General features: G+C 32.4%; 1 protein-coding gene across 1 annotated transcript in view; it reads right to left on the bottom strand.

Moving 5' to 3' along the window:
• Window positions 1-17278, bottom strand: part of LOC127739018 (atrial natriuretic peptide receptor 2-like) — a 39559-nt gene that overhangs the window by 8347 nt on the left and 13934 nt on the right. The window contains exons 7-11 of the mRNA XM_052250583.1: window positions 15928-16057; window positions 12491-12577; window positions 8321-8464; window positions 7553-7892; window positions 6467-6577 (exon numbers count right to left, since the gene is read on the bottom strand). Coding sequence (XP_052106543.1) covers window positions 6467-6577; window positions 7553-7892; window positions 8321-8464; window positions 12491-12577; window positions 15928-16057 — 812 coding nt within the window. The remainder of the gene's footprint in view (window positions 1-6466; window positions 6578-7552; window positions 7893-8320; window positions 8465-12490; window positions 12578-15927; window positions 16058-17278) is intronic.

Below are 17278 nucleotides of genomic sequence, written 5' to 3' on the forward strand. Positions count from 1 at the left end.
TCAGTCATATGTATTCTATGTATATTTGCATAGAAGAATTCTGTACAACGCTGATCAATTAAGGTTTTTAATCGTAAATGATTTATATTATACATTGCTATATCATTATGTGTATGTATTGGAAATTTGGTATTCAAATGAGAGCATTGAAAAACAAAAGAGCAAATATATGTCAACATAAAATAGAACGATTTTTATAAAATATGACAAACTTTAAATCGTCCCTAGGTTAAAATTCACAGAGAAAATCCGTCACCAGCACAAAGTTCTCTAAATAACAAAACAACAAATTTTGAAATATGACCAATTACCACCACTGACGAGGTTTGGGTTTTTGAACAGACATCCAAACGAAGCAAAGAAACATCTATAGGTCAACACAGAATGCACATGAATATGTGGTGGGGCTAAACAAGTTCAAAATAACATGCACATGAATATGTGTTGGGGTCAGAAAAAAGGGGAAATAACTTAAATCTAAGGTAACAAGTACATATAGAACAACAATTGAAGTATGTAAGGTTAATCTAAGCAAGCTATAAATAAAATATTCATACTGCTGTTTAGAAATCATGTCATTCTACACGCTTAACAATAACATGATCATCGGTGTATGTACGTCAGAGTATATTTAAAAAATCAACGTTATAAATAACATAGGAACCATGATCTTGTACAATGCTAAGAAGAGACCTGTGAATTATTCAAATGAAGAAAAAAAAACATAAGAAACAAAAGAGTGTAAAAATTGTTTTTCTTCGTTATATTATATTCTTCAGAGTTTGACGGATATTAGCCTAGCAGTTTCAGAGAAAAAAACATTCTAATTATAATAAACAGAAAAATCTGCAGGTTTTGTTTCCGCTTCTTTCTCATTCTTTACAGCAAAATTGTTTGTAGACATTGGAAGCTACGTGATGGCAGAAGTTTAACGTTAGATCCTTAGTCAAACATGGACAGCCGTATACTATTCCATAAAATTTTGGTTCACACCGGTTAAGTAGTTTTAGGGTAAAGGATGACAATGTAATTTACCACCATATTTCAGTGGTAATTATGTGCCAGTTACCTCGATGTGGCCAACATAGTACTAAATGGGAATCATTTGTAGACGGTATTTAACTAATAAAACCTGTTAAACTATTTAAGAACGCCTTTGGTACCAATTTGTCATACAATTGGAACCAAATGAGGACTATTTGTAGACGACCATCCCTAAATTACGGTTTAAATATTTATCTATAATGCGTCGAAAAAGACATTTCCTGTGTTTCTATGGGAACTATGTGCCCCCATTGACACTGTGTTCGCAACTTGATCAAACTAAGAGAATCAATTGTAGAGTCTTCAAATCGTCAATCCTATAAAAATTTTAAACGTTTTGACACATCTTCAGAGAAGAAATTTGAAAATGCGTCACTCAAAATGAAAGATTTATCATTACTTTTTGAGATCTTGTTTTTCATTTGATAAAAACTATAATGAGGAATTTCTTGTAAAGGATCTGCCATATGTACACCATTCCTGCCAAGTTTGGTTTGTAATGGCTTTTATATTAGTTTCAGAAAAAAAAATGCATTTGTGAAAAGTTTACGGGCGTCGTGCAACGGAAGACGATAGACACCAAGTGATGACAATAGCTCACATAGGCCAGGTGAACTAAAAAGACGAACTTGATTTTTTTCTTGGGTTTTCAAAAATGTTTTTAACAGAACAATGAGATCATAAAGTGACTTTTAGGAAAGAATTTGTTAAAAGTTAAGATGATGCTAATTTTGAAAATCAGTCAACGGATTGAAGAGACAATGGTGTGAAGGTCACATATATTAATTCACATTTTTAATCCAATAGTTGCCGTGCCGTGCCGTGTCGTGCCGAAAAAAAAATAAAAACCAACATATGTTTACTTAAAAGTATTAAAGTATGAAGAAAATGGTAGAAACTTCATTGGAGTGAGATTTTTCAGGTATATCTGACGTAGACATTATATTTGGATATACCCGATGTATCTACTTTGCTAAACCAAAGTTGTGTTGTTGTTGCAGTATATTTATTATATGTTTGCAGTCTCTCCATTTTTACAGAAATTTCACGTTTTCCTCCACTCACTGTTTTTGAAAACCGTATGTTTATATCTATAATACTAAATCTAATCTATAATTTGTCGGGTTTCAGGAAAACCCTTGGCTTAAAATGAAAGAGATATAGATTGTGTCGGTTATTCTTGCATTAGCATATCAGCTCTTAAAGACAAAAACGTCCCTCTGTTTAATTTGTAAATGTATTTTGTTTACAGTAATGAAATTTCTAGAATGCTTGACGTCACATATTCATATAAGTACTTATCTTATGTGATTAGAATTGTCCCCCTTTTGCCAAGTTTAACGTGAAAACTATCGAACGACTTGTAAATAAGTAATATAATGATAATGTCCTACACGGTACTTCTTTACACCTACATATTGGTTTTGTAGAGTTCAGTTGCCTCATGCTTTACATATAGATAAATTAATTGATATTACTACAAAACAGTCAGTTTGTCTTTTACAAATGAGTTTGATAACCCTTTGGTATCTTCCGCCTCTGTTTTATAACTATCTACTTGATTTTTTTTGTAAGTACAAATAAAGACTGGGTGTTATTGTTTTTTTTTTTTTGTAATACTACATTTTATTTTTATCACAAATATAGGGTTGTTTTTAATTTATTTTTGTATACATATATAGTTCTCTCTATCGTATATACCTCTTCTACTTATGTCTTAGGGTTTCCAGATGCAAAAATATGGGTTCAATGTGGGAGTCGAAATAGTTAGCAAGATTTTTTACGATATATTGGGTTAAATTTCTACTGGGCTACTACGAAATCCGATATGGATATGATTTTGTAACCGAAAACAATACAAAAATCAGCGTTTTAATTGTCAGAATGTTTTTTTTACTGGGTTTTAGTTTTGTATTATTCAATATATTTTTGAAAAGGAGTCCATATTGCACTAAGAACTTTGATTTTGCCTTATTTTTACAAAGGTATCTGTGACTGCATCGTCACTGTACAGTTGGTCTGTACATCTTGTGCAATAAAATTGGTACCATTAATGTATCAGACTATTTTACCGAAAAAGAAGATACTAAAACTTATTATGATTAGGTTGTTGTCTCCTTGACATAACCCAACATCTACAGTGGAGATCACTTCTAACTGTCAGGATCAGTTCTAGGGTAGAACTGTCTTAAACTGTTCTAGGTAGAACTGTCCAAATCAGTTCTAACCGTAGAACTGTCAGCAGAACTGACTAAATCAGTTCTAACCGTAGAACTGTCAGCAGAACTGTCTAAAACTGTTCTAGCCGTAGAACTGACCAAACCTGTCAGGATTGTAGAACAGTTTTAAATGACGTCACTGCAGTTAGGGCATCTCACTTGTCACCATTCAGTGTTATTATTATCGTTGATAAAGCCACACGCAAAATGCCTCCTGTCAAAGTTAACAGAATTTCAATGTATTTGAGACAGCGAATAGTTAATCTTCGCCAAAGTGGAAAATCGTATGTGAAGATTTCCAGTATTTTATCCGACACAGAGGGAGTTGTGATATAAGTCTTTAAATTTTATCAACGTTTTCCGTGAGTGAAGTTTTTAAATCGTCGTTTTTCGTAAACAGTGATGAAGGTGGTGTTAAACTATTGTTTTTCGTGAACAGTTTTGTTGCATTTCCTGTGAACTGTGATCAGCTAACTTAACATTTCGTTAACTCTGATGAAAAATCCCTCTTCCCTACATTACCCCCCTCACAGATAGTTTGGGTGGGATGGGGCTGAGATTACTATAACACATAGTATATTATTGTTATAGTAATCTCAGACCTGATAAAATAACTAACTCTACACAAGAAAGGGTTAAAAAATATAATTATTATGAAGAATGTAAACAAACTGTGACCTCGATCAAAACGATAACAAGCTTATTGTCAAAAAGCATGTTCCATCCACAAAAAAACGTGTCACCCCTTTCCCGTCAGAATTTCACCAGTCGTTCATTATAAACTCTAAATAATGAAATTTGGTATTTTTTTTACCTGTAAGTACAAATATTTCATAAAATTATTTTTTTTGCCACTCTCCTCCATCGACATCCATCGTAACAAAATTTCCGCTATAAAAGCGACCGAGGAAACGGTTATGGACATTTTCCGTAACGAGAAATGTTAAAACAGTGCTGTGATGAGAATTTTTTAATATATATTATATTCTTTTGACTTATTTATATTTAAGACAAAGAGTTCTTAAAACTGTTCTATGGATAGAACTGACTAAATTAATTCTAGCCGTAGAACTGTTCTAGTCGTAGAACTGTTCTAGCCGTAGAACTGTTTTAGTCGTAGAACTGACCAAAGATTTGGTCAGTTCTAGGTAAAACTGTCTAAAACTGTTCTAGGGTAAAACTGTCAGGATCAGTTCTAGGTAGAACTGTCTAAATCAGTTCGAGGTAGAACTGACCAAATCAGTTCTAGGTTAGAACTGTTCTAGCTAGAACTGTCTAAAAGGTGTCAGAATGACAGTTCTACATACTGTCCTAGAACAGTTCTCCTGACAGATTCTGACAGATTTGATGAGAGGTTAGAAGTGATCTCCACTGTATTTAAATGTATAGAATATCGAAATCTTCATAGTATAACCATAGATGTATATAACCATAGATGTATATACATCTATGGTATAACCTATGGAAGGTCTTTAACAAACACAAACGATGGTCGTTTAAGTCATTAATGTAAAATCCTTCTAACTGAAATTCAAGGAAAAAATAAGCAAGACAACCATGTTTTTTTATAACAACCATCCACCCCACAATCAAAATAACTGCTTTATTCATTGATATTTAACGTATCCTTTAGACTCGAGCTTGAGTGGGTTAATTTCTAGTACAGTCATAAATAAATAATTATAACTGAATGGTTGTTTTACTGCTAACTATATGACCTCCTTCTCTACACACCTTACTGCGGAACCTTGGAAATTGTGAATAGTAAATCAAGTTTCAAGTGCCCATTGTTGCTAACATTCGGACACCTCCTCCATGTGAACTCCGCCGCATTTCTCTGTCATAAATATCTTTTCTAATGTTTTTTAGCATATTTATCTTTCATTTAAAAAGAATTTAACTTTGTACATTGAAGCCTTTTTGAGTGAAACAATGTTTGAATTCGATGAAAATCACTCATCTCGAAGGGAATTCTAGTTTAAATGATTTTCCGTACATTTTCTGTCGTATTCTACTGACCTAATGTATTAAAATTTTACTGACCAATCGCAGAAAAATTCTCCCCAAAAAAGAAACTATCAAAGGATCATAGATATAACTAGAATTTTACTGGGGAGTACATTTTTGTTGTATTTTCTTAAATGAAATTGGTATAGAAAATATATATCCAGCAATGAGCACAGCTGAACCTGATAAATATTTTCCTATTCAAAAATAAATACCTAAGACAAAACTTTAAATGATGTTCTATTACAGATTAAAAAAAAAATTTCGGACAAATAGCCTTTCATATTTCAAAATACAAAATTAATTCGTTTTTAAACTAAACCTTAAATCATAAATCTGATGGGCAGTGTATAATATTTAAGTTTATGTTTTTCATATAAGTATCAGTTCATTGCCTTTAATCTGAAGCCGGTTTATTGTGAAAAGAGACGTGTTAAATATTTCAGCTTTCTTCCAAATATGGTATTCCTGAAAGGATGTTTCCCCTATATATCGTAGTAGTTTCGTTTTAGTTTGAGACACAATATAACAATAGAGTTCAAACTATTGGGGAAATAAATGCATGTAGTCCATCCTTGGTCTTGAAGTATAGATTCTACGTACTGACGTTGTTTATCGTCTTAATTACGTGTTATAGTGTTCTTTTATTTGTCTTTGTAAATTATTAACCTTTACTGTTTAGTCCATTTTGGTAATATTCTATTGGCGTGGCTCGGTACTTATATATCCCGTCATTGTGTTATTGTGCTATGGTCATTTTTGGTATTCTTGTCTTTCATTTTTGCTTATGTGCTTTGTCTATATGCCATTTTGTTTTTCTTTGTTGACATATTTGTTTGTTTTATAGTGATTAAGACTATAACACAATGTTGACTGCTGTACCCCAATTTTTGACATTTTTACCTATTATGTCTGTTTGTTTTATTCCCACATTGTTGTCAATATAATGGAATTCTATGCGACTGTCATACAAGTGAGAGGTTTAGCTAGCTATAAAACCAGGTTTAATCAACTATTTTCTACATAAGGCAATGCCTGTACCAAGTCAGGAATATGACAGATGTTTTCCATTCGTTTGATGTGTTTTAGCTTTTGATTTTGCCATTTGATAATGGACTTTCCGTTTTAAATTTTCCTTGGAGTTTTACTTTTTAGTGTTTGTATGATTATTAAAAGAAGTTGATATCGCCACTTACATTGATATAATCAGATGGACAAGGACATGTATTATCTTTATCTCCATATTCTGGGTTCAGGTCTGGTACAGGAGGTTTCCAAGATTCGGGAAGGTCATTTACATCTTCGTCCTGTAAACATTTATATGATCTTCATGTAGAAATATAATTCTTATATAAATAGTTTTATTGTTTTGGCCATTTGCACTATGGTTATCGATCGAATAAAATGAGTGAATTAACTGAAGGGTAACATACTATGTTTTCGGGCCCAAAAGCAAGACGGCTAAATACGTGTCTTGATTTAAAAAATACTGACACTGAAACAAGACATCTCGTAAAACCTGAAACAGTAATACTACTTTATATACTACATTACTTTTTGCGTACCCTATTTACGCTATTTATAATTAAACACAGTGTTTAGACAACATATACTGAACGGACTCTTCCAAGATTAAGCATGAATCGGGTGCATAAAAAAGATGAAACAATTTTTACTACAAAAAGATGAAATTAATTTTGATATTTTATTTCTGAATGTAAAAGGGCTTCAAAGAACATATAACTTTAGATTTTTCAAATATATTTCTGAATATTATAGTGAAGGTCTACAAAAAGAGATTGTTCACACATACCCAACTTTTCGCGGTAATAGGATTAATAAAACAAGCAAAATTAAAAATCTTTTTTCTTTAATTTAATCTTTTTGGCTTAAAAGACTAATGATAAATTTTGGAATTATACTGATGTTGCTTAGTCCTTGAATCTGGGCTTTTTATTCACTTATTGATTTAAAGACTAATTGTGTCTTTTATTACTTTTCGTTGAAATTTGGTACACAAAACTGGGGTTGCACACAGTCACGTTTTTCGGTACTTTTCACGCAGGTTAAATACGTTTCAGTAAATGCGAGCATATTTTTCATTGTTATTATAGTTGTGATTGTACTTGTATTTTTGTTGTCAATTATACCGTTATTGTTGAATGAATTGATTTTATTTTTTCTGTTCTGATTTTTATATAGTATTGATTTATTAACCTTTGTAAAACCAGTATTTTACATCATTATTATGATCATATATCAAAATTAAATAAAACTATTACACCATATGGATCGTTGCGTGTCGCTATTTCAACCAATATAATAGCAAAGGCATAAACATCTCCGGCTTGAGTGGGGATGTATGAAGATTGTCCGGTGAACTCAGGTGCACGATAAACATGTGTTCTCATTTCCTTGTAATAATCATCATCATTATCATCGTCGTCATCAAGGTCTACCATCATTTTGTCCTTTATCCTGTATTCTGTAAGTCCGTAGTCTGTGACTTTCACTGTCCACCTATCGTCCACTACACAGTTATTACTCTTTAGTCTTCCATGGATTATTTTGTGATCATGTAAATGATTCATGCCTCTTGCAATGTCGCTTGCAAATGAAAATCTTAAATATGAAAATAAGTATTTATAACTATGATAAACTATTGAATAATAGCATGTGAAAAGAGAAAACGATTTCATTGTGTAACAAATAATTTTTACATTGTCCATTCTAACAAAACGTATACTTCATAAAAAAAACTGAATGATGGAGAATATCCATCAAGATAAAAAATCACAAAGCAAAGCTTGATTTGTAACCCTATGAATGAAATGAGGAGCAAGGTCAGTTAAATATAAACCCTGGTACTCAATTAGAAAGACAACTGTCTGCTTTTCAATCTAATTCCATTGAAATAATAAAAAAAACCACTGTAATAATATGATGTTTTGTTAAAAGACCAATAAATAATATACATATCTATAAATGACAACCTATAAGTATAAAATTTAACGATTTATTTAACAGCGCTGCTATTGTACATAACCAACCTGAATGCCCAGTTCAGTGGCACTTCATCATTCATCAGAACATCACTGATACTTCCTTTAGGACAATACTCTGTTAGTATACATACGTTTGGTACATCTATACAGCCTGCTACAAACTTACACAGGTTTAACTGATCTAACTCCCTACAAAATATATGTATAATATAAAAATAAGAAGGTATGGTTTAATTGCCAGTGAGACAACTCTCCACCAGAGACCAAATGACATAAAAGTTACAACTATATATAGGTCACCGTACAGCCTTCAACAAGTGAGCAAAACCCATACCGTATAGTCAGCTATAAAAGGCCCCGAAATTACAAATGTAAAACAATTCAAACGAGAAAACTAACGGCCTGATTTATGTAAAAACAATGAACGAAATACAAATATGATATACAGCAACAAACGACAACCACTGAATTACAGGCTCCTGGCTTCGGACAGGCATATACAGAATTTGGCGGGGTTAAACATGTTAACGTGCACCAAACCCTCCCCCTAACCTTGGAAGTGGTGTAATAGTATAACATATGAACAAACCATAAAAATCAGTAGAAAAGGGCTTAACTCATCAGGTCGATACAAAGCAGAAAAACAAGTAACAAAAACACAGACCAGACGTGGCAGGGTATTTATACATCCCTACAACAAAAAAGACACTAACCCGGCCACGTCCACTTGTATTTGTAGTATTTGTATTTTTATCCATCTGATGAGTTAAGCCTCTTTCAACTGATTTTTATAGTTCGTTCTTATGTTGTACTGTTACACCACTGTCCCAGGTTAGGGGGAGGGTTGGGATCCCGCTAACATGTTTAACCCCGCCACATTCTGTATGTATGTGCCTGTCCCAAGTCAGGAGCCTGTAATTCAGTGGTTGTCGTTTGTTTATGTGTTACATACTTGTTTTTCGTTCATTTTTTGTACATATATTAGGTAGTTAGTTTTCTCGTTTGAATTGTTTTACATTGTCATTTCGGGGCCTTTTATAGCTGATTGTGCGGTATGGGCTTTGCTCGTTGTTGAAGACCGTATGGTGACCTATAGTTGTTAGTTTCTGTGTCATTTGGTCTCTTGTGGAGAGTTGTCTCATTGGCAATCATACCACATCTTCTTTTTTATATATACTAAGTACAGATCTGAGATACTCTCAATTACTGACAGCTAGTTCCAACTCAATAACAACTGATAAAAAAAAATCGTGTATCTAAGACTAAAGTATCAATCAGCACACATCCAACATCCAATGGATTTAATGTAAAGACGACATTAACAGTCAGAGAAACACAATGTTACTGAAATATGTTCACGATTTAGCATGCTGAAATCGAGTTATGTTCAACTTGGAATATTCACTTCATATAACTAATGTCGACTGATTGATTTATTAGTATGTGCTTAGCTTCCAGTGGCAAATATTTCATCGATATTGAGGACGAGAACGAATTGATAATAAATACTACAGGAAGGTCTAGCAACGTTTGGGTCAACCGGGATGAAGTGTGGGAAATTTGGACTACCACTGGAAAATGAGGGAATGTTGGACAGGAACAGAAATTTTGTCTTCCAGTAGGCCACGTAAGGACCCCTAAGAGAATTATTGCAAGGGATCTTAAACGTGCAATGGGCGTGGCTCTCTTTCTACACGAGACATCGGATTAAACGTCCCCATTCCGACCAGACGTAGCTGTGTATTTATACAACCCGCACTGCAAAGGGGCCCCCACTTTTGCAAGGTTTTTACTGACGGAACGGGAGAAGTCTAATGGATGACAAATATTGTTACATCTCAGTCAAATTTTGGGGTTAATTAATGTCGAAATAAATAGAAATATGATGAATACTTTTGTTTTATACAAAGATTCTAATGTTTAGTTTAAACATATTTTATTTGAAAAAGTAGCAAAAGGGATTGGACACAAGCTATAACAACATTAGTGACGTCCTCTCCCTATAAAAATATAAACACAAAATAAATTAGATAATGACGAAAAACATAGTAGGAATGCATGTATACAAACTAAAAACAAAAACAAAACCAAAAACAAAAACAAAAACAAAAACTAAAAACAAAAACAAAAACAAAAAAAAAACAAAAAAATACAAAATAATATGGAATATTGTAGAGGACTGGACTGGAGTAAAGAGTTGGAAGTAGGAATTCAGAATTTTAATTGAATGTTCTAAATCTTTGTAATTCTGATTTATGATTGTACAGACTCAAACATTTCTTTGTTTTGCTGAAATGAAAGGTCACCGTCACCAGCCAATAGAAGCTCAATAGATATAGCATAACTTTCTAATTTTAAAACAGATTTTCTCTTGCTTCGTTGTGAAAAGGGCACTAAAAAAATAGTAAATACTATCCTCAACAGGATGGTCACAGCTGCATACGGGATTGGGTTTAATATTAACACGGTACAGATCTGCATTTAAAGAACTGCACATATTTCTCAAACGTGTATGAATAATATTAAGTTTTCTTTCACCACAACTAGAATAGGTGGGTGGCTGTATCAATCTGGATTTCATCTTTCGTTTAAATATATTTATATTTCTGGAATTACGTATGTCGGGGTTAGGCTATTCCATTCAATAGTAGTAGATGGAAAAAAAGATTTTCTGGTTATATCTAGTCTTTACCTGGGTACTACATAATTATTACTGTTTCCCAAATCATAATTATATATTTGACCAACAAGTGGGGGCATTAAATCCTAGAGGTAATCAGGGGCAGTTCCATTATGTAAAGAATAGAACATATTGAGCTTTCTGGACTTTCTTCTGTCTACTAGCTACTGCCTGCCTGTTTCGAAATATATAGTTTCCCGACTAGCAAACACGGGCAACCCAGTTACTAATCTTCCTGCTTCCAACTGAACATGTTCTAAATTATCGGAATCTTGTTGAGTACAACCATCCCATATCTCACATGTATATTCCATAATTGGTCTTATAAATGTTAAGTATATACGAGCAAGATAATATCTATTCAATACATATTCCATTTTTTTGAGAACATTTAATCCTTTGCTTGGACAATTTAAAATGTTTCTATATGTGTATGGAATTTACCATTGGTATCAAAAGTAATTCCTAAGTGTTTATGACAGGAGACAAATTCTACTGCTTGATTTTGAAATTCTATTTCGATATCATCTGGGGAAGTATTACAGGAGAATATCTTTTGTCTTATTACGATTAAAACTAATTAGCCATCCTGTCAGAACGGCCTACCACTCCGTACCAGCCACAACAACGCAGTCGGAGTAAGATGAAAGCAAAATGACAGACAGATCCAAATCTGTAACTTAAGTACATCAGTCCGCAATATCCAAAAGGATAGCCGGACCCTAAAACCTATCATCATCATCAGCCAATCTTTAGACCATGCTGAGATTTGTTCTAAATCGCAATTTAAGACATCCTCTATTGTGTAAGGACTATTACTGGAATAAGAAAGGAATCATGTGTCATCAGCAAACAATTCGAGTTAGGCTTATCAAATTATCAGCTATGTCATTTACATAAAAAAAGGAATAGAAGGGGACCTAATACATAGCCTTGCGGAACTCGTGCATTTGTATTCTCAAAAGGCGAATATGAACTTGAAACAAAAACACTTTGTTTTCTATTTGAAATATAACTTTCAAACCATTTGTACAGTTTTCCATCAATACAATATGCTTTCAGCTTTATCAAGAGGCCAGTATGCCATACCCTATCAAAAGCTTTCGAGATATAACATAATACAAGAGAACAAATCTCAGCATGGTCTAAAGATTAGCTAATTAATTTTAATAACTTGTTTGCTATATATAAAGTGATTAAATAAAATCTAATGAACAATAGTATTTTATCATTGATATTTCATTTACAGCTAATATCAATCTACATTGTATATGTTGAATAAACGAGTTGTCATGGTCTTGTCGTTATTATTATTATTACAAATGTATCAGTAGTACCTATACCCGTAGGCGAAAGGGAGGTCCAAGGGGTTTAGACAAACCACCCTTTGAAAAAAAAAATACAAGTTAAGACTATAATATTCGAGTTTCCGATTGAAGTTTGACGATTAAAGTCAAAGCTTCTTGACTTCAAATAACCTGCCTCAGATATACCCTGGTTACGGACCGAAGTATTTGTAGATAATAATACTTTACCTAGTAGCTTTCACTTCTTTTCGTATCTTTGATGTAAGTGAAAATTCTTTTTTCTTTATTTTTCTGACGCAAACTGTTCTACCTTTGCTGTAAAATTGAAGAATTTAATTGTTTTGACAATTAAAAGACAAGGTACTAGTATTTATCTAAAACGAGGCAAAAGTTTTATCTCTTATATAACTCTCAAATAACTCTCCATTTAATATTGGAATCTTATAAGAAATGTATGTGAAGTTGATGAAAAATATAACTACATATAACATCCTCTAGTTCTATTCTTATCTTTTATTGCACTACGCGTCTTAAGAGACCTGTCTTAGGTTATGTGGAGGGTTGAGCGCTCGCAAACATGTTTAACCACGCCACCATTTGTATGTACCTGTCCCAAGTAAGGAGCCTTTTAATGAGTTGAAGTCGTTGGTTGTTGTTTATCAAAGTTAAGTTGTTTATTGTTTTGTACATAAATCAGGTCGTTGGTTTTCTCGTTTGAAATATTTCACATTTTGCCATTTCGGGGCCTTTTATAGCTTACTATACGATACTGGTTTTGCTACTATGTTGAAGGCCGTACGGTTACGTATATTTTTTTTTTTAGATCTACGTGTTTTTATTTGTTGTGGATAGTTGTAACATTGGCAATTTTTAGAGACGATAAAATCCGAAGTTTATTGAAGTCTTTTTTGTTAAAAAACCAAACTGGTCATACATTTAACGAAATCCAGAGTCAAGTCGTGAAAGTGCATAGTAATAAAATAAAGCATATTTACAATCCTATTAGGCTTTAATTCCACTTCAATGATATTATGAAAATGATTCTGAGAATTTCTATACATAATTTTATTGTAATTGTCATTCGAAAGGTGATATGTAGTAATATAAAATGTAAAAACAAAGCTTTCATACATTTTTTTTCTTTTTAAAAGACTTCTTTATTCATTAGAATCAGACATCATTTTGAATTAAAACATGTTGTATTCAGTAAAATATATATGAAATTACAATACATTGTTAATAAGTCTCCGTGGGAGATTATCTCGAATCATTGATCTTTTGAAATGTTGATCTTATCATCCTTTGAAACTGCAAGAGAACATATTTAAGCTTAAAGTATATTTCACCAAGTATTTATGAGATTAATTTCAACAAAGCTTTGTAGCATGCATAAAAAGCACCATATAGAAGAAATGATGCCAAAACTTAAATTTTGACATTTTTTTAACAATTGCAACATTAAACAATTATTTACTTTTGATGAGGTTGATACTATACAATTACTGTCTTTTGATGAGGTAAATATGTGGTTTTATTGACTTTTGAAAAACTGATATTCACTGAGGCCAACGGCCGAAGTGAATGTCAGTTTTTCAAAAGTCAATTAAACCACATATTTACCGAAACAAAAGTCAGTAATTGTTTTATCCCATATTTCGAGAGAGTACAGATAGAAATGTATGTTATGATAATTATTTACCAAAACCAATTGTACATCAAACGATTTTAACATAATTATACACGTAAAAGCACGCGACGTTTTGCGCGGTGAATATACTTTTTCCGCAGGTGAATATGATTATTTATTCAAAATCCCATTCATATAGAAAAACCTACTAAAGTTCTATCAATATGGAATAAAAAGATTTATCAACCCCAGAGATATGATATTCACCGAGGCCAACGGCCGAGGGTGGATGTCATATCTTTGGGGTTGTTAAATCATTGTATCAAAAGTCAACAATTGTTTTATTATATGACTGTTTATCCTTCTCCAATTTTCTAGTATTTGCTCAAGATACTTTTAAAACTGCTCCCTGTTTTTATAATAAATATATCATCTGCTTTTGCAGTTGCTAATTTTCATCATAAGTTGAAATATTCAATAAAGTTTACTAAAAAAAAATACACCGAAAACACGAAAAAGAGACAAAATACATCGAAAACAAATAGAAAAAAGAAAAAACAGGAATTTGCATGACGTCATAAACTTACTTCATTGACGTTGCCTTGTAATATACATATTTAGGTACACGGAAGCTGTTTCAAATCTTATATCAACCTCTCGTGATTTTTGTCGCGGTGAATATAATGTTTTATCAAAGAGATTTTCGTATAGGGCTTTTAACCAATGAGAAAACATAAAATTTATAGTCATATAATAATATTACCTATCACATCTCGAATGACAATTACAATAAAAATATGTATAGAAATTCTTAACACCAGTTTCATAAAATACCGACCGTGCGAGACCCTTGTGGGTAGTCAAGGTCGTTCAACACCCCCTAGTATTAGTTTCCTAATTGTCAATACAATGGAATTACAGTCTATTAGAATTGTAAGTGTGCTTTTTTATTACCTTGCTTACATTTTCACGTCTTGACTGTGGATTTCTACTGCAGTTTGTTAACCTTTCTGACCAGTTTGGATCGTTAAAACAAATTGCAATTTAGCCAGAATTTTGAATAAACTGCAATAGGTGGAGAGCAACAATTAAAGTCAAGTCTCAGTAACTACAAACATAAGTTATGTAAATATAAATACACATGTTTTGATCGATTTGCATAATAAACAAATAATGCTCTGTTTTTATTTTATATGATTGAAAATTTGCCTACAATAAATCAGTATTCCGGTAAATATCTGGCAATGACAGTGATTTTTTTATCAACCATAAAACTTTCTATGTGAAAATTTGTAATATTTTCCAAATCACAAATGTTTTCATTTGATTTAAAAACAGCAACAAATCGCAAATCGCAACGTGACATGAAAGTTTTGAACACAGCAAATAACATGTCGCACCCCCTCTGGATTGACGTTAAGGAATATTCCTTCATGGTCTTCGAAATGATCAAATAAAGACCAGAATGGCTGGTAAAAAGCTACGTTTTTTTTATTAGTAATGGATGAAAAGCTTTATAATACGAATGAACGACAATATCAGCAAGACTTAGTGATTTACATTTCAGTGTTGAATTAAATAAAATATGAACCATGTTCCAATCTATCAATTCGACGTTGTAACACTGATCAAAGAATATCAATACAACAGCGGAGTGTCAAGTTCACCCTTTCGTTTGCCTTTTGGTATTTTGTTTCATAGACAGAAGGATACAGTTTATTTTAACTCTCTGGTATATGATGGTTATACTAAAAGAGTTAAAGATCAGCTGTGTCAAATTTAAATGAAGTAGAATTATATATACGAAAAAAAAACATTTGCTGAATTACTAAAGGGAACAGTCATGCGTCAGTCGTGATGTTCATACCAATTTCCGGAAATGCTTTAAAAAAATTGGATGCACTGGTCTATATATAATTATATGATACAATTTGTTCTTCAATGGCAAGGTAACTGAAATTAGACCTGAAGTATAAAGATATTGGACATCTGGTCGTGTATTGAGTTACCCTGAAGAAAAAAGTTCTTAGAAACATACAATATAGCTGTTTTAGCAAACACTTGTTTTCGTGTTGCGGACATAGCCATGCTGTTTGTCCCGCTAATGTCGTTTTTACTGGAACAATTCACACTGATCATACTGCCAAATGCACCTCTTAGTCCATCATCTAAAAGATAAATAGCATATGTGTATATGGATATTTTACAGCTCATGTATATGGCAAAATGTATATATTCAGCATATAAGAATAATTTATTCAGTGTCATTCTTGAACTTGTTTTATGAATTGACCTCGTCTGTAAAATGTTTTTAAATAGTTTGTAAACTTTTTCCGAATTGGACAAGTATGAAATAATTAAACCAATCCAAACTTAATATGTAACGCTATTTTTGTAAAGACAATTTTTTGTAAATCATAATATAGTGTTGTGACCAGTACATATAAACCTTAATCCCAAGATAAAGGATGTAGAAGAGAGGCGAAAGATACCAACAAACTCATAAGTCGAAATAAACTGACAACGCCATGGCTAAAAAAGAAACAAACAGACAAACACAAACACAAACACCAACACAACTTAGAAAAATAAAGACTGAGCAACACGAACCCCACCAAAAACTGGGGGTGATCTCAGGTGCTCAGGAACGGTAATCCACATGTGGCACCCGTCGAGTTGCTCGTGTTAGTACAAATCCCGGTAAAAAGAAATAAAATAATAAAATATGATTAAAATTGTCTGAAATATACAAGACTTTTATACTGATAATGTCGAATCTAAGAAAAACAATGCAATGCCGATGTTCATTACTTTGGACTGTTCTGACCAATGTGAATTTTGTGACGGTTAAAGTCACTAGATGTTGATTTTTAGTTCTGAAATAGTCCAGAGTGCGTCTTTTCATTAAATATCTCAAATTAGACAGATATAGCTGAAAATCATTTTATCTTAATATTTTTTTTTTAATTTTTAAATATGTTTTTAAACGCACAAACGAAGAACAATAAAGAGCTGCGCCATGAGCGCATGATACGCCCGTTGCTTTTTCTACAAATAAAGTTCCATACTGCTCCGCTATGTCAACTCAGAAATTTATAAAAAAAAAAACCAAAGGGAGCTTATTTTAATAGATATAAACTAGTCACCAAAGTTTCATGAAAACTGCTTAAATCATTTTTGAGTTATTGTCCGAAAACTGGAAAATCCCCCTTTTTATCAATAAATTACCAATACTCCGAATGTAAAATCAGAAATTTTAAAAAATCGAAAGGGAACTTATGTCAATATATATAAACAATTCACCAAAGTTTCATGAAAATTGTTCAAAGCATTTTTGAGTTACAGTCAGAAAAATGGAAAATCCCCCATTTCTTATGAATACAATCCCA

Source organism: Mytilus californianus, unplaced genomic scaffold, assembly GCF_021869535.1.
Source record: "Mytilus californianus isolate M0D057914Y unplaced genomic scaffold, xbMytCali1.0.p SCAF_1, whole genome shotgun sequence".
In the NCBI taxonomy this organism is placed as follows: Eukaryota; Metazoa; Mollusca; class Bivalvia; order Mytilida; family Mytilidae; genus Mytilus; species Mytilus californianus.